A 19,578-nucleotide genomic window follows, 5' to 3' on the forward strand; every position below is an offset into this window, starting at 1 on the left:
TTTCAAGTGCACAATATGAACAATATCAATCTTTTATTGTACTGATAGGCAGATTCACTGTTCCTTCACTTAATGTACACAATTGTATTTCACATTGCATAGAGAAAAGAGGAGACAAGCAGGTAAGACGTTAAATCACTGTGCGTGGAGTGGGAGGAAAACAGTGAGAATGAGCTGGCTTAAACTTATTTTAGTTTTTTGTGTGTGTTTTTTTTTCCCAGCAAGACCCCATCCAGCCCCACCTACCCCTTAACTTTCCAAGGCTCAGCCTGGCGAGAGCCCAAGGCCATTAAGCCATTCCTGAAATGGTTTTTAGTTGCTTGAGTTCACCTGAGGAATTCAAGGATTCATTTCAGTGGGAGTTCATTGACTGTAGTCTTGAAGGATTGAGCCTCATTGTTTGAGACACATTTCAAATAAAATGCATTTGCTTCCATTTGTTGAATAAGACACAGAAATGCATCTGAGAAGTTGTATATAGCTAACCTGCTAACCTGGAATTGCTTCCAAAACAGTTGTACATGGAGGCAGCATAGGTTTATTGGCTTTAAGACACAGCCCAATTTACTTCCTTCTCCAGTATTTACTGGGAGCAGTGGCCTGGACATTCATGAAGTTGTCTGGCATAAAATTGGTGTAAAGTAAAAAGGGAACCAGGCCAAAAAAACCCAAGGATGCAAGAAGATAGGGCTGCTTCATAGTATAGTTCCCATTTAAAAAATACATCTCTTTTATAATAAAAAGCAGAGACCACCATGTAAACTAAATTACTAAATCATTATAAAATCTGTACTATTTTTTCTTCATTTAATGTCAAATTTTAATGCTAGTGATATAGACTAGTAATTCAGTGTAAGATCCAAGGAGGCACATTTTTTTTAAATAGTCAGTTTGTCCTTTACATGGTACAGGTACAAGAATCCAGGAGATACACAAACTAGACACCAATAATCTTAGGATATTAAATTTAATTATAGATTACACAGAATATGATGTAAAAACAGCAATTTACTAGAATAATTATAACCTGCAAAATGTGAAAATAGTTTAGAAAATGGATTGTCATATTCTCTGACACAGCAATAGTCATGAAAGGTACACTTATAATATATGTTAATCTGTGTATTAACTATACTACCTGCCATTTAGCCAGGATTTCAAAACAGATTAAAGGCATTTATTTCTGAAGTGCCTATGTTTAAATTCAGTAAAACAGCTAGATTGAGAACACTATATTTTTATCAACTACTGCATGGAGATCTATTCCAGATAAATGCTTTGTCTATATGCTATGAATTTGTAATGAGAAGAGTAATTGTAAGACTGCAGAGAGTACAGACCTGTAAGTGGGTGGTTTGACAACTGAAAATATTTCTTAGTGCCTTATTAAATTTTTGAAATCAGACATGTCAATGTCTCTCCTATTTCATACCTAGATCATATTTAATCTGAATTCATGTTTTATATTTAAAAACAGCATGTTTATTTGTTATGGGAAAGATATGTGTCGATCTTTTTGTTATGTAGTTTAACAAGAAATGTTGCAAGTGTCAAAGGATATGATGACCACAGCAATGTCAGCAGGTTTAATTTTTCTCTAGCTGTGTTTATGAAACCAAAAAACCCAACCAAAACCAACCCTGACATATTTAGTTTCTTTTTGAATATACAGACTGGCCCAAACACTGACATTCTCTTTATCAATCTTATTGTTACAAAAACTGTACATTACAAACAGTATAGAAACAAACTGAAAGGAATGTGCCACACATCCTGGCTAATTTTCTATATGCAGTTTAAAAATACAGCCTACTCCCTTATAGTGCACTGTTATTGTGTAGAGTACATCACTAGTTAAGTGGACATGATAGAAGAGCTCTAGTTTTCCTCAGCACAGAGAATAAGAGCCAGTTCTGCTCGGTAAAGCTTTCCTCCATCAGACAAGGCCATGATGCTTTTCTTGTATGTTGCAAGGTTGGTAATGTCTAATTCCTATTTAAAGAACAGATAATGCTTTATAATCCTGTTTAGTTATCAGCATGAACAAATTTACTTCCAATGGCAGGAAATGAGAAAGAATCCCAGGTATTCTCAGCCTGTCGGACAGCAACACACTACAATGGATTTATATATTATCCATATGATAGCCATATGTCAGCTTGCTGCTAGCTGCTGTCTCAGAAGCAAGCAAGCTCTTGACTGTGTAACTGTGTAATCACAACTCCCCTGGTTCAGGATTTACACTGCTATTATTTCCACCACAATTTTTAGTTGTACTTTGACTTCAGGAATTATGACTTAGAAGCTCTATATTTATCTTATTAGGGTGGATTAAAGTGTCCTTAAAATCCAAATTAAATCTAATCTCTAAGGGGAAAGAAGCCCTCTAGGATTACCTTTTTGTTCTTTTCACAGAGATCCTTCAGTAGGGCATCGAGTTCATTTTCATCTATATAGCCGTTGCCATCCTGAAAAAATACCATTAAAGACAAGTTTAAACATTTATTTTCAATTCCAGAGGTTATGGCTAGTTTTCCACAAATTCAGAAAATAAATGCCAATAAACTATGCCATTAATACAAACTTTTTTTAAGACTTACTTGATCATACATCTCAAAGGCATTATTGAATTCTTTTGCACACATTTTGACACCCTAAATGCCAAAAGGAAAACAAACCCATTAATGACACCAGTTATGTGTGATGGGAACAGGTTACCTGAAGAATGTGAATATTCATACCTGAAATTTAATAAGAAAATTTTCCTGTACAGGGAGTAGTCTTTGGAGAGAAAAAAAACAAAGGTCAAAATGTTTAACTGTTCCTATTACAGCACTTGGTATATGATATTTGTTGTGAAAAGAAACAGAAGACATACCTGGCCAGTTCAGTAAGCTCCAGCTTTCCATCATTGTTTGCATCAAACATCCTGAGCTGAAAGAATATATAAAATTACATTGCTATTCAAAATTAATCAACCTAATGAAGACAACACTTATTTGGAAAACTTAAATCCAATTAACTTTGTCCTGAAATGATGCCACCAGGTCACATTTGCTGTGTAATATGTTTATTTTTAAGTAATTATTACTAAGTAATTTATAGTAATTAATTTTACTGAAAAATCTTGATAAGAAACCAGATGAGCAATTCTGATTAACCTGTGGTAAGGTAGGTCTTAACCAGCCTACACTGATGGATGAATGTCCTGTATGAGAAATGTGCATGTAAATATTTATAAATGACAGGAATGTTGATCTGATAATATTTTACTTTTGAATTCATGTCTCATGATTGGATGATAGAATCATTATTCTCTATTCATAAAAATGAAAAACTGTTGGGTTAAGTACAATAGAATCCAAGGCATTCAATTCCCTAGACAAAAAACAATAGACATTTGCATTCAATTGCATATGTCTATGTATGTAAGTAAAGCCAATATTTTGTTACTGTTATACTAAAAAAATGAACAAATGTTACAGATGATCATATTTTCTTGATGGTATGAAAATGGGAAAATAAATCTCTCCAAAAAAGCATAATTAAATTGTAGTTATAACTCTGTTAATATAATTTCACAAAGTAAGTGAATACTATTTCTAATAATTTTTAATATCTCTACTATTAAAGTGTTTCCCTTTGAGGCCTTGAAAGGATGAACTCCTGCTACCTAAGAGGCACAAACAGCTTATAATAGCTATTAAAAGTAAATGAAGATATTGGTCCTGCATAGAACTTTCTCTTCCAGTATTTATGTTTGTGTAGTTCCATTTTTGTACTTTCTAACATTATATGGCACTTGCTATATAAAAGAGTCACAAAAGCAGCAGAGTACAAAAGATTGTATTGAAAGCACCATCACCCACATTGCATCCCATCACCTGCAGTCCCAGTAATTTTAGATGTAATTTATAGTAAGAGGAAAAGCAACATCCTGTACTGACATAGATACATAAATATATATCCTTTTAAAGAGGGGACTGGTGTAATGCAATGAAAAGACCTAATTTCACTTTGTTGATACACAATAGATGACCAAGGATACCAGAAAAACAAGTGGCCAATTCTACAAATGTTTCTTTCTACAAAACATTGTAGTTCCTTTTAACATTTCCTTCCTTTGTAGAAAAGCATCTGCCTTGCCTGAATTTCCCAGGAAAACAGATTTGCATTTGGGGGAGGTAAGCAGTGGCAGCTGTGAACTTATTTTGTATTTTGATGAGTTCTTAGTGGCTGGCTCTGGCTGCCAGCAGCTGCTCAGGACTGTGCATTTTCTATTATCTTTCTGTTGTCTGAGGAGATGATTGGAGAGCTGGGCTTATTTTTTTTTTTTTTTTTTTCTCTTATAACTAAATTCTTTGTCAATGTGTGAGTCTGTAGTGGCCAGAACTTATAGCAAACTTTAGGATGGAGGTCAAAAGCTTCCTGAATGAAAATGTTATCTTCAGCAGTGAATGAACAGTGACGATTCTACGTAAATGGTTTATATTGTACAATGAACCACCAGATTTTTCCAGGAGAAACACAAGTTTTGTTCAATCTTCAGCCAGTTTGATGGCAACTACATCTACCTAGCATATTTTTGATTGTTAGAAGTATTTCAGGATGAAAACAAGCTGGTAAAACCAAAAATGTAGCATTATACTCTTCCTGAAGACCAGAATTCTGTTTTTTTTTCTTGAAAAGCCCATGCAGAAGCCAGTACTGGTTCTTACCATGGAGTACCACAGCAACGGGATGGATGAATTGTTTCAAGGATGGGCTGATTTAAGGCCTGGGAAGCAACAGTTTTGCTCTAGTATTTGTCTAAAACATCAATTTATCTTTCTTGAAGCAAGGGGAGAAGGAAAGTATGAGATGTTTGTAAATGTAAGGAAGCCACCATGCAGTGATGGCTTTTAGGAAAAGAGACCACAGCACTGTAAGAAGCTAAAACATAGAAAGTAACACCAAATTAATTTGATCCAAACATAATAATATAATTATGACAAAAACAATTTTACTCCCATGAAAAGTAAAGACTTTGGTTTTACAATTAGAGGCACAGGAAAGCAAAACAGGGAAAATACTATGGCTTGGCATGATATTATATAAATACTAAGAAGGTTAAAAATTCATGGGCCTGTCTTTTTAAGCAGTACTTGAAACTGCCCATCAAAGCTCTGTAGCTGCAGAAATACCTGCAGGCCCAGGTGCCACAGTTGTCTCTCTGTTACAATGGCACAGCCTGACTGGGAACTGGTGGATCTCCAAGTCATTTGGAGCTTTCCAGTTGGTAAAGATAAACAGAGTTTGGATTAGCCCATTATGCCTGTAAATAAACTTACCATTATTTCTGTGTATTCTGATAGCTTTGAGTCTTCAATCTGCTTATTTGCTTTCTGTAATAGATCTTTCAAGAAGCTCTGTTAAAATAAATAGAGTTATAGGTGAATTTTTATCTACAAAATAAAATATTCGACTTGCTAACTTCAGATTAAAGTAATGGAAAATACTATTTTACTTCCACTATAGCATTTACTACTGAAGTTCCAAATAAAGAGGGAAAAATAGTTATTAACAGCTAAGAATATATATTTCTTTTGATAAAGAATTTTCAAGTATATTGCATTTTATTTCAGAGAAGTAACTAATAAAACTCCCTGCATTGTATGCCATTTGTTGTATTGTGAATTTGGAAAAGAAGTTTGGCTTTCAAGTACGCTGCTTCTTAATCAGCTCTGTTAGTAAACTAAACTAATTAACCTTGGGTCTCCTTGAAAACTTGTACGCCTAATCACTTCTTGCAACATCGGAACAATTTTACACAAAGGATCAATGATTAATCAAGTTTTGTCCTTGCCTATGGCAGTACCTGATGCTAGAAGAGAATATTGCTTCTTCCTACCTTGTGTTTTAATGTGTGCAGCCAATTTCATTGCATTTTAAATGAGAATTTGATGTCACATGACTTGAAACACCAGCCATTTTTACTTTAAAAATAATATAGTTTCCACCCACTCAGTGTTTTAAATTTCTGCACTAGATCTGTGACATCAAAAAAAGAAAGACACCAAATTGTAAGGCAAGGTCATTACAAGACCTGATGAAGGACCTAATTCCTGTCATCAGCTGGAGTGTCATTATTTTTGTGCAAGTTTTGGCCACATTTCAAGATAGAAAATGGGAGAGCTTGTAAGAAAATATCCTTCTATTCCTGAACCTGAATGCAACTACGTCAGCTATAGCTGTATGACTAAACCCCATTATGGTTCTTTTAGCCTGGCCTACTCCATGCTGAAGACCCTTCCTGGTAACTTGTATAATAAAGAACACAATTGAAATGTTGTGAATGGATGTTACAGAAACATGCTTAATCTTCAGTGCTTCAATGGAAAATAGAAGTGGAAGGGAAATTAAAATGTTATTCAGTTCATGTCTCAAGAAAGAATTCTCTCAATCTAAACTTCCTGAATTACTCTCTGATCTGAGCTATTGCCAAACCTTTCCTAAATAGAGGCCAAGATGACAAGTCTGCCTCCCCCTTAGACAACATATTCTACTGCCATTACTATTGTTAGAAAGTTTTCCTGATTTCCAGCTTAAATTTCACTTACAAAGTTGTAAGTGGGTGTACTCCTCCCATAGCAAATACTTAAAAATGTTTCAGCTTGCCAAGAAATACTGATCTAAAAATAAAACTGGACATCTATGTCTTATTTTCAGTGTTAAAATAGCCTCTTTCTCTGAGGCAAACGAAACCTCACAGCACAAGAGACATGAACCATTAGAAATTTAGTTAAAAAATCTTCATTCTTCAGCTGGTCCTCAATCAGCCCTGCCTTTTAAAATCTATTTTAAAATATAGCAGTCAGCAGGCATCATCTAACAGTTGGAGAGTTCTCAAGTGCTACCTTTTTCTGATCCTACCTACTTTAAATACACTGACCTGGTGTAACCAGTCAGCAGAAGAATGGGCTTGTCTGCCTGAGAGTTACCCTAAGCTTAGATCCTCAGCAAATGCCACACAGATATCAAACTCAAAAAAAAAAAAAAAAAAAAAAAAAAAAAAAAAAAAAAAAAAAAAAAAAAGAAAAGGAAAAAAAAGATTTTCTGTCATGAATTCTTTTTCTGAGCAGAAGAACAGTAAAGATTTTGAACACTTTGATCTCCTGGTGCTTTATTTAAAACTTACATCACTCTTCTTTATACCACATATGGACAAAATAGTCCAAATTAGATGGATAAACATTGCTAGACCTTTCTCTTGCTATGAAATGCTTTGACTCCTTTGAATGTAAAGCTACAACAATGAATTGAATGCAGTTGAACCGTGGAAAATGGGAGCTTTCTACTCAGAAACCTGTTGTGTATGAGCATCTCTTCTATGAAGAAAGGCGGAGAGAATTGGGACATTTAAGCTTGAAGAAGAAGAACTTCAGGAGAACATCATCGAAGTACATAAATACTTCAAGGGAAGATGCAAAAAGGATGGAGCTAGGCTACTGACAGGGCCAGAGGCAGTGGTCACAAAATGTTCCCTCTGAGCACCAGGAAATACATTTGCACTGCAAGGATGACACAGCACTGGCACAGGTTGCCCATGGAGGCTGTAGAGCCTTCATTCTTGGAGACATGCAAAGGCCGTATGAACAAGGTCCTGGGTAACTGGCTCTGGGTGGTCTTGCTTGAGCACAGGGGTTGGACCAGATGACCTCCAGAGGTTCCAAACAACCACTCTGTGATTCCATGACACTAACTCAGCATCGACAAATTGATGTTGGTTCTATGACTAAGGAAATAAAATCACTCTTGTTTCAAGATTTCCGAACTGTGCAAGGCTGAGATGGCTAATGGCATAACCTCGATTCTGCTCTTATTTGTGCATATTAAAGCTGATACCAAAATCCTATTAGGTTAACCAAGCAGTGGCAGCACAATTCCATTTGTGTTAGTATAACAGTATTACAAGTAAGGAAATTGTAGGGTTACATGGTACCTGAGACAGCATCAACTGTCCAGAAGTGCAGTGATTAATGGTAGTGGTGCTCTTAAGAAAAAAAAACACAAAAAAGCTGCTTTTTTCCCTAAGAGGTCAAAAAAATAACCAACATAGCTGTCAGAGACTCATCTTGCTTTCTTAAGCTTTCTTACTTCTAAGCTACCTGGTACCCCAAGTCATTTGATACCAACACCGATCTGAATTACAACATGGCTTAAAAAAACATTGATCAGATTAGAGTTTCACTTTAAATAATTTACTGATGATAAAAACATCAGCTAATTGTATTGCATTTTTTGTCATGTTTGAAATGCAAAAACATTCACAGATGTGTATCTGGAGAAAGAGATAGCAGCACAGGCTGTAATCCAACACCCGTTCTCGTGTTGTGCACGCTCATAGATACTGGTTTACCTTAAGTTCCTCAGAATCAATGAAGCCACTGTGGTCGCTGTCATATTTCCTCCATGTCTGCAATCAGAATGTGAATGCTTTAATGATATGCTTATGGCAAACAGGTCTTCCATGGTTTTACAACAGGCAATTTTCATACTGTACCTGCATGAAATCTTCACTTGACTTTAGCTGCTGGCATCTGAAGAACAACAGGAAATTCTCTTCCGTTGGCAATACCTGAGCAAGCTGTAACAGAATTTAAGGAAGATTACATTTTAGTTCTTCATTAGGCCAGCTGAGCCTGTAATAGAGCATGAAGATTTTTAAAAGTGTATGAAATTGCTTGTGCTCATACTGCTGCTGCCGTATTGTGGCCTGCTTGGAAGCTTCATCCTGCTGGCTGAAGTGTTTGGAAGATGCCTCTGAAAGGCTTCTGGCTTGCAGCTTTGTCATAGTCATCAAGGTCAAACAGAACTTGAGGCCTGAGAGAAGGGAGGGAGGTGGTAATTTACCAAGAGGGTAGCTGGGGAAAGGGGAAAAAGCTCACCCATACAGAATTAGGATCTGTATCCATTGAATCAGCATGAAGGGAAAGCATAATGCAAGGATTCACAGAGGATAAGTGTGAAGGACCATGAATTAGGAAACTGAGAAATATAGACTACTCAGATACCAGGGAAGAGTAAGAAAGAAACACTGACATGAAGAACATGTGTGTAATGTAAATGGTTAAATATAAGGAAAAGCCAGGAGAAAAAAAAAAGAAAATGGGGAGGATAAGGGATGGCAGTTCTCATTTGTCAGTCACAGAGAGTGTTCAAAAAGAGCTATAAATACCCAGAAAGAAATCAAGAGGGCTTTTAGCCCTGCAAAACCAGGGATGGTTTTTCCAATGCCTTTTCTCTACAAAAGGCTTTTTTAAAATCAGACATTATTGTACTGATTATTGAAAATGTTCATTTACTATAACTCAATTTTGGCAAGTGACAAATGTAGAAGATGGAAAGGATGCTGTATAGTTTAATGTAAATTATGACTTGTTTTTAACAAAAGCCCAATTCTTTTTTTTCTGTCCTCAAAATGTATGAAATATGTTTTGATTAAAAAAAAAACAAAAACTTTTTTCTTGAAGAATAGACCAGCTGTGCTTACTATGGAGAAAAGGGAGAAAGACAGATTTCTTAGCTGCATTATTTTATGTAAAATGACATCTGCAGACTTTCTGGAGTTCCATCTTAAAATTTTGATTCAAATTTTTGTTTTTCTGCCTTCGTTTCACACCCTCAAATTTTTTGTTCTGCCTATTTCAGTGCTATTGCCTAATTGCTGAGGCTTTCTCATTGAGATCCAGCAGAGCCAAAAGTGACTTCAGCTCTCACCCCACAGACACAACAAAGTTATGGAGACATATCTCTTGTTTCTCTAAAATCATATATGCAAGGAATCAGTTAAATTCTTTTAGTGTTGGTACAGCTGAAAAGACACATCAGAGCACTCTCCTTACAGAACTGGCGCAGCTGATGACAGGCTGTCAGGCCCATCAGAGCCTTCTGAGTGCTTTTGCTAGGCTGAACATGAAATCAAAATCAACCTAAGAACTGCGTTTTTGTCAGCAGCTTTCAAAACCTACTCCATTATAAATAGCATACAGACGTATGGGTAAGTTTATATTTATGTGTATGCAATTGCTAAATGTGTGCAACTTAGTCCTGATTTATGAAAAAACGTTTTTATTTCTCTCATGGCAGAAAAGCTTTTATTTTTAGAGTACATTCCTATTTAACAGCAAATGTTGAATGGAAGAACTATTTAGAACAAAAAAAAAGATAGTTTGGGAGAAGCAACTGTTTACAACAATGGGAAAGGATTTGCTTGTGTGGAAAATATAAATAAGATGTCATTCAATGACATAGCTAACTCCTGTCAATTTTGCAAGGGCACTATAAAATAGTAACTGTCCATAGGATAATTAACAGCTTATTAGCAGTACCAAACTGTATTTGAGGCACAGAATATATTACTTCTGGAAGAAAATTACCTAATTTTAAGCTATACCTCTCACCCTTAGTAAGTCTCAGGGGAAAGCATTAAATTGCTTTTTGTGGAAAACTCTGCAGTACTAAAGGGATGAGTAGATCGTGTGGAAACTGGTTCAACTTCCCAGTCCCAGTTTTCTACCACTGCCAAGAAGAAAGATAGAAACCTGGTGTTATTTAAAGTGAGGACTTCTTTGTGGAGATAAGCACAGGGGGACTTTTTGAGCATGTTTGAGTAAGAGTGCAGACCACTGCAAGTCTGTGTACGGCAGCAAAGGTGGTTTAGTAAGCCTTGAGCATTGCTGCTTTTATGGAGAAGGTTGGTTATCTCTGGAGCACAAATAATAGAGGACAACTACAAAGCCTGAGACTGGTTTGACTCCTCTCTGGTCAGCTGCAGGCTGAGGTGTGTCTTTATAGGTTGCCAAGCAGAAAAAATACTCTCAGTACCTAAAACAGTATCAGAACCATTTTCCAGACATTGTTCGCTAAGTAAATTCCATTGATATTTAATGCTATTTAAAATTCCTTTCACCTGATAGAGTGAATTTGCTTTTTAAAATCCCACAATAGAGCATGGGAGTAAAAAGAATATTTTAGGCTAATAAGTAGTTGATTTTATGGCAGCAGTAATCTTCAAATAATTTGAATGTGAAATTGCTGCAGTTCTGGGTTTTGAAACTTTGGGTTTCACAGCCATATTTTAGTAAAAGAATTGGTCTCAATGAGTACAAAAGGTGAATTAAAGGCCTCTTACACAATGGCAAAAGAGTGGGCAGGTCAGGCTCTGCCTTTAGCTGGAGGACATTAGGTAATAGCCAGTGAACTAACTGCAGTGTGTTTGCAAAGACAGAATCAACACTTAATCTGAGCTGAAAATCCACTTCTTCCTCTGTGAAGCCACCCAGGCCTCCTCTTTATCTCAGTCAACAGACCTTTCCTGAAAACTCATTATTGGCTGGCACATTCTTCGTCAAATGCTGGGTGATAATTTTGAGGGCTGGGAGTCTGAACGACTTTACGTAAGCTTTCTTAAACAGTGCTCACACAATTTCCAGAAAAACCATTTGATGTACTATGTAAATGAGAACAATCTGGAATTACTGGATAATTTTTTTATATATATAAAGAAGGAGAATTGAGTCCAAAACCAACTTTAATACCATACTGCTCGGCACGTACCAAACATTTCATGACTCCCATCAGCAGTTTCCAAATCAAGCTTCATGCTGATGTAAGGGAAACAAAATATAGCTATTGGGTTTGGAAACTGCTATATTAAGGGAGAAAGTCCCTTCAGTCACTGAACTCCATACTATCGCTATTCAGTTGCTTCCATGGATGCTGAGCATGCTTGGCACTTCACTGGGGGTGGTGAGCCATATCAGACCCTATTGGATTTGCTCATCTTCCCTCATTAAGTCAATAACAGAATCAGAAATAGAATTTGAAAGGTAAAACTTCCAGTTATCTTTCCTAAGTGAAGAAGCACAGTCTTTTTCAGGCACTGTTCACACATTCTTCTTGCATCAGTGCTTGCTATACAGATATTCAAAAAGACTAATTTAAATAAAATTCTTCAATAACAAATAAGTTAGCATTTGTTAGTTTAAAACAAAGAAAATTGTTATATCAAATAAACATTACTTTCTTCTAGATGCAAAGCTATTTGATCAATGCTAAATAGTATTAAAAATGAACTTTTAAAAATCAGTTGTGGCTGCAAGTGAAAAAAATTGTTCATATTTCTGTGGTAGTTTAGTCATAAATACATGTGCCTTTAAAAAGGTATATAAAATTCAGACAGAGGAGAAAAAGTATCTTGAAATGATCTGTTGTATCAGCAGTGACACTTTCTATTGACTTCTACAGATTCTATTCAGTCCTCTGTTTTAAAATTAGATACTGACCCAAAGCTGGTCACTGTAGAAATTTTGCAGGCCTGGCTTGTTTCCAGCTGTTTCTTAATTAGCTCTCTAGGTCAGATTTCTTATTATCCGGAAAAAAATATAATATCATTTAATAAAAAACCACAGTCTCACTGCACTCAGAGTGACACAAATTAAGTAACTCTCTCAAACTGTAACCCTATAACCTCACAAACTCTCCTTTTTGGCTTGCAGTGATGAAGAGTGAAATTCAGAGAAAACACAATGGTTCCCCCCCTTCCTGGCAGTTTTCTAAGTTATACAGTTGTCGAGCAGCTGTATGAGGAGAAGCTGGTTATCTTCTGCCTCTTCAGAAAATGGGAGTAAGGAATGTGAGAATTTTCTGCCTGCAGTTCTGTTAAAGTTCAAGTAAGGAAATCCTAAGAAATTCTTCCTTAGTCATGATTAACATGCTGGCTTACCATATTTGGGGTATTTTAGACTAGACTACGTACAGTGACTGCCCAATTAAGTTCACTCGGATGTTATCATCACTATTAGGAATGGTGACAGAGCATGAATTCAAAATCACAGGTAGCACCACCTCACATTAATTTTCATCAAATTACCTTTTTAATTTAAATTTCTAAAAAAGAACTGTTACCTCCTTTGCAGAAAACTTAAATTGCTGTTGATGCTTATTTGTATTAGATAAAGAGAGAAAAGTCAAATGGCTTGTGGTGAAATGTCTGGAATGTGGTAAGGAATATATTACTTGTTAATGAAAATTTTTCATTAGTGAAAATAAAAAAAAAAGATCTTAAAGGAGAGGAAGAAACATTCTGTATATCTAGAATTCCAAAGTACTGGCATATTGTGTTCACATTGTTCTGTGCTAAATGTATTTTCTTCAAGTAATGTTACAAAGTAACTGTCTTACCTCAACTATACCTATTTTGCCATCAGTAGACTTCCCGTACTGGTCCACAAAAGCTTTCATTTCAGGTGTTAAATCCTACAAAGTTACAAAGATGGAATTATTACTTTAAATTACAAGAAACATATGTAAACAGACTTGAATAATCTATTATTTGCCAAACAATACACCACATTTAATGAAGTACTCCCACACTGCAGCTACACTCGCCCCGTGTAAACGAAAATAAGCATTGTTTTTTGTCATAAATAACGTCATTTTGATAAATTTTACTTCCTAGGGAATTATAGCTGGAGTGAATGATTGGCATCTAAATACTTAGAATGCTATTTTAGTTTACAGAATAAAAAAATTATAAAGACAGATGTGTTGGAAGATGTGTCTATCAGTTCCTTTGTTTAAGATGGTGACAGTGAAGTTCATTGGTAATTATTACTCCATTTTCTCAGTTTTCATTTTTAAATTAGTAACTTGAAGGCAGTGTAGAATCTTTCAAAATATGCAAAAATTTTCAGCATGATACATCTGAACACCAAAATAGTCTTTCCACGTATTTGAGTGGATTTTTCCTGAAGAATAGATGCTATTTTAATCTTAAAAGATCTCATCACAATATTGTATTTTTCACTGTTTAGTATTTGGTTATCATGGAAACAGAGTCAAAATGTCACTGCTTAAATGTAGAAAGAGAAGTTTAAGCAGGAGAATACTTTAAGCAGTACCTTAAATCTGACAGAATAAAGCCATCCTTGTTGTCCATATAAATTATGGTCCCTGCTATACATCTGTTCTCTAAAGACTATTCTGATTCTAGGCTACGGCAAAAAGTGCCAACCTAGGGGTAAATATGTATTTTATTTCAGACTTTAACTTGACCTGCTTTTCTTTGATATGAGATGTCATCCACCTTCAATACTGATTAAACTTTTAATTTTCATTGTATTTCTTAGAGTGGTAGCCCTTGAAACAATTCAGCAAGAATAGGGTTACAGTTATATTGAAATAATGGGCAATTCTACAGTTATAGACAAAGTTACATCAGACTTTGGAAACTAAAGGTTTAGTTGTTATAATAGATCTGATTATATAGGACCTAAATGATTTTCTCACTGGAGATACAGGGACTCCCAGCTGTACAAAGTCCGTTGTAGCTTGTCCTAAATTTCACCTGCCAGAGCTAACTAAAATGTCAGTTCCTTGTAGCTGATACAGTCACGGCCTAGTATCCTATTTCGGTCAAAGTCATCCATAGCAGGTTAGTAATTTGCCATGGCTTTAATTAGAGATGTGGTTATTAATATAATGGACTTCAAAGTCACCTTTCATCTAATGATCCCAAAGTGGGGACAAGTTTGCTTAGCAGATAGACTGGAGAATTAGACACTTGGATTTTAATTAGTCCTGGTTAAATATTTTACTAATCTTTCTAATAGCAGCTCTGCAGTGCCAGACAGTGTCCAGCCATTGAAGGAGACACAGTTGATTACAGGTTAAACAAAGCAGGAAACTTGTCCTCTAGTTCATTATTTAGAAATTACAGTGAGTTTTTTGGTGTTCATTTCACCTGTTCATGAGATGCTTGAAGAATTATTTGAGTAATGTAATTCAAATAAATATTTTTGGTCAAAAAAACTTGCCTAAATTTAACCAACTCTAGTCCTAAACCTGATACAGATGCAGTTCTCAATTTCTGAAATGAAGAAACTAGCCCTTCACACCTCAGTCAGACACCTCAAAAAAGATACTTCTCCAACAAGTAGAAAAAATTAGTTTTTTGGATAGGATTTGAAAATGTAAGGAGAGTTAGCCCTCCAGAAACCCTCACATAATTTTACTCATAAATCACATACTTCTGAGGAGAAATATTGTGATTATCTATATAGGCAGGGAAAGTGAGAAACAGATGTGGAATAGCTCAGGCAAGATCCACGTATTGACACTTTATCAACCTCTGTATTGGCCACTTACACCCCAGAGTTTCTTTCAGCAATTGGCACATCTAAATAGAGAAGCTATTTATACAATTTCTTAGCTTCTATCTTTAAAAAAAGAATTCTTTTAATGTGGCTGAAGTCATACCAGATCAATTCAGTATCTACCACAACACATGAAACAAAAAGGCCAAATGTTACCGAAGCCCAAGCACTAAAACTTCTGAGCAGACATTCCCCCCTTTCAGGGGCTACCCTGAATCAAGCTGTCTGCTACCTCTCTGTCTGAGAAAAAGCAGCTGAGAAAGTACAGGCTCACTGAGTGGATTAATACGAGGATTAGCATCAGAACATAATTAGAACAGTTCTGTAGTTGGGCAGAATATTGGGAAATATTAAACCATCCTATTCAATGAGAGCATCAATGTGATTCTTTAATGCATGTGGCATGACTGATGTAAAATCCAGCTATGAAGAATGCATAATTGAATATTTCAAAAATAGTGAGCAGAAGAGTGACCTGAAATGCAGAAGTTAATGATGACAAAGAAGCTTTGGGGTGTTAAAAGAAGGACAGACAAGGAAATGACATATAACCTACACTAGTTTCTCAATGTGTCCCTTCTGGCAAAGAACAGATATTCAAAGATCCTGAATTAGTATCCCGTGAGACAAGAAATGAACTAATGAGATGCTTGTTTAGCAAATGAGCCTTCAAATGCAAGAATCAGGTAAGATTTGAAACCTAAGATGACACAGAGCCATACTTCGGAGCCCACAGACCAGGTGCTGAATTTGGTTTTGTTACAGTAGATTGCTCTTTTCAGCAGAACACTCCAAAGCTGGTTTTGTATCAGAGAAATGGGACAGAAAAACTTAAACATCTGAGCATTTTTAGAATACAGTGTCAGATACCAGCAGGAGTTATCTAAAAAAAATTCACATGCATTATAACATTTGTAGCAGGTAAGAATAATTCTGCAAGGGTTTCTGTGTTGCTTTGTTTAGGCTATGTTTTTAAGAGATGCACTCTTGCTTTGAGAAAGAAAAGATCCTGACCTTAAAATTATAAATATTTTTTCCTTGATCTTCTAATTAATTTTTAAACTAGTCAATAACATATTAGCATTTCTACTAACAATGCTATTCATACTAAATATAAAGAGGTTTTGAATGTCTTCTTTCTATCAAGCAAACTTAAGTTTCCTGCACTTTAGCATAGAAGAAAGATTTGTTCTGTTGCAGTACTTGAAATGTACTGAAGTTGTTTAATCTTTTCTGTGGAAAAAAATAGATTTTTTCCTTCTAAAAAACTCATATTCCTTTCCCAAATTTCTGTTTAGTTTGAGGCATTTTTTAACTTCAATTTTGCTTTATTTTGTTTTTAATTTTAGTTTGAACTTATGCTCAGGAAAATGAGAGCCTACATCAATGTCTCCAATAAGAATTAACTGCTACCTAGACTGTGGTAACATTAGAGGCATTGCTGGGAGACAGATTTTCAGATAAAAATTTTCCACAAAAGATATTAAGATTCATATTAATTATTTTTTTTCCTGCATTTATGTCTAAAATATGTAGGAACTTTCAAACCAAAGTTAATTATTGAAAAGCTATTTCTCATTTTGGAGGCATTCTTATTATGAAGTATTAATCTATTTCCTCCACACACACAGCATCACTTTTTTTTTCTTTTTCTTCAGAAGTCCTTTAGCAAAGATTCATTCAGACCAATTCCATTAAGTTACGGGCTTTGATGCTAAAAGTGGCTGCATGGGAACTTTAATTTCTTTCTGTCTCCCTTTTCTTTTCTCCCTTGCATGGGTACAGTTTGGAGGAACTGAATAATTAATGTTTTGATAACTCATACACAGAAGGGTTTTGACAACACTGTCAAGAACTTCTCTGTCTCTCAGCCATTTGAAGAGCCAGGATTTGGTACTCACACTCCCAGTGAAGAGCAGTAAGTGTTTAGGAGTGTCTGCAGATCTATTTAGTGACCACCAAGGGGCAGAAACGCATTTCAGCCCGTGCTGCCCATTAGGTGTGAAATTAAAAGAGTCCAACCACCCCCAAGTGTTGGGTTTTTCTCTTCCTCTTTTCTCTATCTTTTTTTTTTTTTTTTTTTTTCCCTCCTCTCTCCGCTAGTTTTAATGAGTTCATATCTGGATCAGATAAGATTAATTGCACTGGGATAAGGTCCCATCCGAGACAAAAAGACATCATCCATACATTTCTTGACTTTTCCTTTTAAGCACTGTCAGAAGGATCAGCTTGTAGCCTGGCAAAGCAGGAGCAGGAGCCGCTCATCAGTGAGGTGGACCCTGGTTTCACCTTTCCAAAGCAGAGGATTTATCTGGTTTGCAGCCTGCCCATTTCTAACCCGGCTATTTCCCTTTGCCCGGAGCGGCGGGTACATGAACCGTGTGACGGCAAGAGAGAACAGAAGAAGGAACCGGGGCACTGCAGTTTGCTCGAGAAAACTCTTCTCTCCCGAAGAAGACTGAAAAAGTGGGGCGAAACACTTAACCTACCAAGCCCGCCTTCTTCCGCGCCTGCTGCAGCTCCTGGATGAAGTTCTGTAGCTCCTTCCCGTCCATGAACCCATTGCCTACAACAGAAAGAGTTACGGCTCCCTCCAAACTCTCTCTCCATCCTCCAGCGCCGGCAGGGGGGTCTCGGACCGGCTGCTCCCTGCCCGGCCAGGGGCTCCCCGCTCCTCTCCCGGCCCCCCTGGGCTCGCCCCCCTCTTCCCCCGCGCCCCCGCCGCCCCGGAGGGAAAAGGAGTCACCGTCGGAGTCGTAGTGGTGCCAGATCTCGAAGAACTGCGCGGCCGAGATCTCCACGCCCTGCAGGTGGGTCTCCGCCGTCATGGTGGGCGCGGGGCGGGGGGCGCTGTCCGCGGTCCTGACTGCGCTCTGCCCGCGGCCGGCGGGAACAGCGGGAACAGCGGGAACAACGGGAACGGGATCGACAGCGGCTCCGACGGCTCCTCCCGCCCCCGCCCCGCCGAGGGCTATTTATGAGGCCGCCCCGGCCGGGCCACTCCCCCCGGCGCTGCCCTCCCTCCCTCCCTCCCCGCCCGGCGCGGGGGGGTTCGGGGTCTCCCGGCGGAGGAGCCCTCGGGAACCGGCACCCCTGGGTGTGGGAGGGTCCGGGGCGTGTGCCTGCCCAGGGGAGCCCCGAGCAGGGAGAGCGCCGATGCTCAGGAGTTACTGCTCATCCCTTGCTGGGGAGGGATGCCCGCGGGATTTGGGGACGGAGGGGGAGCGCAGCATCCCAGTCCGGCCGTGGGGCTTCCGTGTGGAAGGGGGTCCTGAATTTTGGAGAGTGGCTTGCAGCACCTCAGGATGTCCTGGTAGAGAAAAAAAACCCAAAAAAACAAAAAACAAACAAAAAACAAAAACAAACAAACAAACAAACAACAAAAAAAAAACCAACAAAAAAAACCCACCACACTTGGAGCACCGTGAGGGGTGCAAGGAATCCGTTTTTCACTGTTCCATCCCCAGTCCAGACCTGCAGACAGTTTTGCACATAGCTGATCACTGAAGAGCCACAACCTTTTACCTGACATTCCTTCTGAAATAAAGTGGGATATTGGGATATCCATATTGAGACAGCATAGAAACAGTGCACAGGCATGAGGGACACAGCCACAGTCTGCTTTGACTGAGCAAGAGCTTTGTTTTGGTAGACCAGCTTTGGAGACTTGCTCTCTTATAAGCAGTGAGTTGGAGGAAGGGGACAGAGCAGCCTACAAAAATTTTCCTCTTGCAGTGGGGAAACACGGTGCTGTGCTGGTCATGTTGACCTTTTGGGATGGCTAGTTTTAGTCATTGGGGCTACCTGAGTACTCTGAAGCACTGAAACTGCATTTCTCCTTCCAGCAGTATCCTTCAAATACTGCACTGAATTATGATGGTTTGATGGTCAAGATGACTGGCTGGCAGGACACTGCCAAATGCAGTAGGTAGTACAGTTAAAATGAGAGATGCAAACAGCTGGGAAACCCAGAAATCTCCATGTGTTAAGTGATCAGCATGACTAACAGTAGGGCAATAGTATGTTAAGACTCACCAATAGCATGAGCATAAAAATATAACAGGATAATGCAGAAGACAGCAAAATGCTAATGGGGATGGGTAACCCATCAGGATGGGAGGGGGAAGTTGACATGTTGTGAGAGGGATTTCAGTAGATTGGGTGGCTGAAATCTTGTATGCATTATGGAACAAGATGTGGACATAGTGATTAAGTAATCATGAGACCTTATACCTGATTCCTTCCATCTTTCCATTCTCCTGTTTCTCCACCTGCTATGTGCAGCCCTCTCTCCTTCTGCTGTTTGGCCTTGAGTTCTTCAAGAGATGCACCAGGTTGGCCTGCATTTTTTTTAGCTACTGAACAAAGAAGCAGCTAAGAG

General features: G+C 37.7%; 1 protein-coding gene across 1 annotated transcript; it reads right to left on the minus strand.

The window, feature by feature from the left end:
* On the minus strand, nt 1-18,131 carry CALB1 (calbindin 1). The gene is made up of 11 exons (XM_083871383.1): nt 17,944-18,131; nt 17,687-17,763; nt 13,225-13,299; nt 8,543-8,626; nt 8,399-8,455; nt 5,331-5,408; nt 2,879-2,934; nt 2,742-2,781; nt 2,601-2,654; nt 2,397-2,468; nt 1-1,992 (listed from the first exon to the last, which is right to left on the minus strand). The coding sequence occupies exons 1-11, from the start codon at nt 18,023-18,025 to the stop codon at nt 1,879-1,881; spliced, it is 789 nt and encodes a 262-aa protein (XP_083727509.1). The 5' UTR covers nt 18,026-18,131; the 3' UTR covers nt 1-1,878.
* Between the last annotated feature and the right edge of the window lie 1,447 nt (nt 18,132-19,578).

The sequence above is a fragment of the Zosterops lateralis genome (genome assembly GCF_965231275.1).
Source record: "Zosterops lateralis genome assembly, chromosome: 1".
Lineage (NCBI taxonomy): Eukaryota > Metazoa > Chordata > Aves > Passeriformes > Zosteropidae > Zosterops > Zosterops lateralis.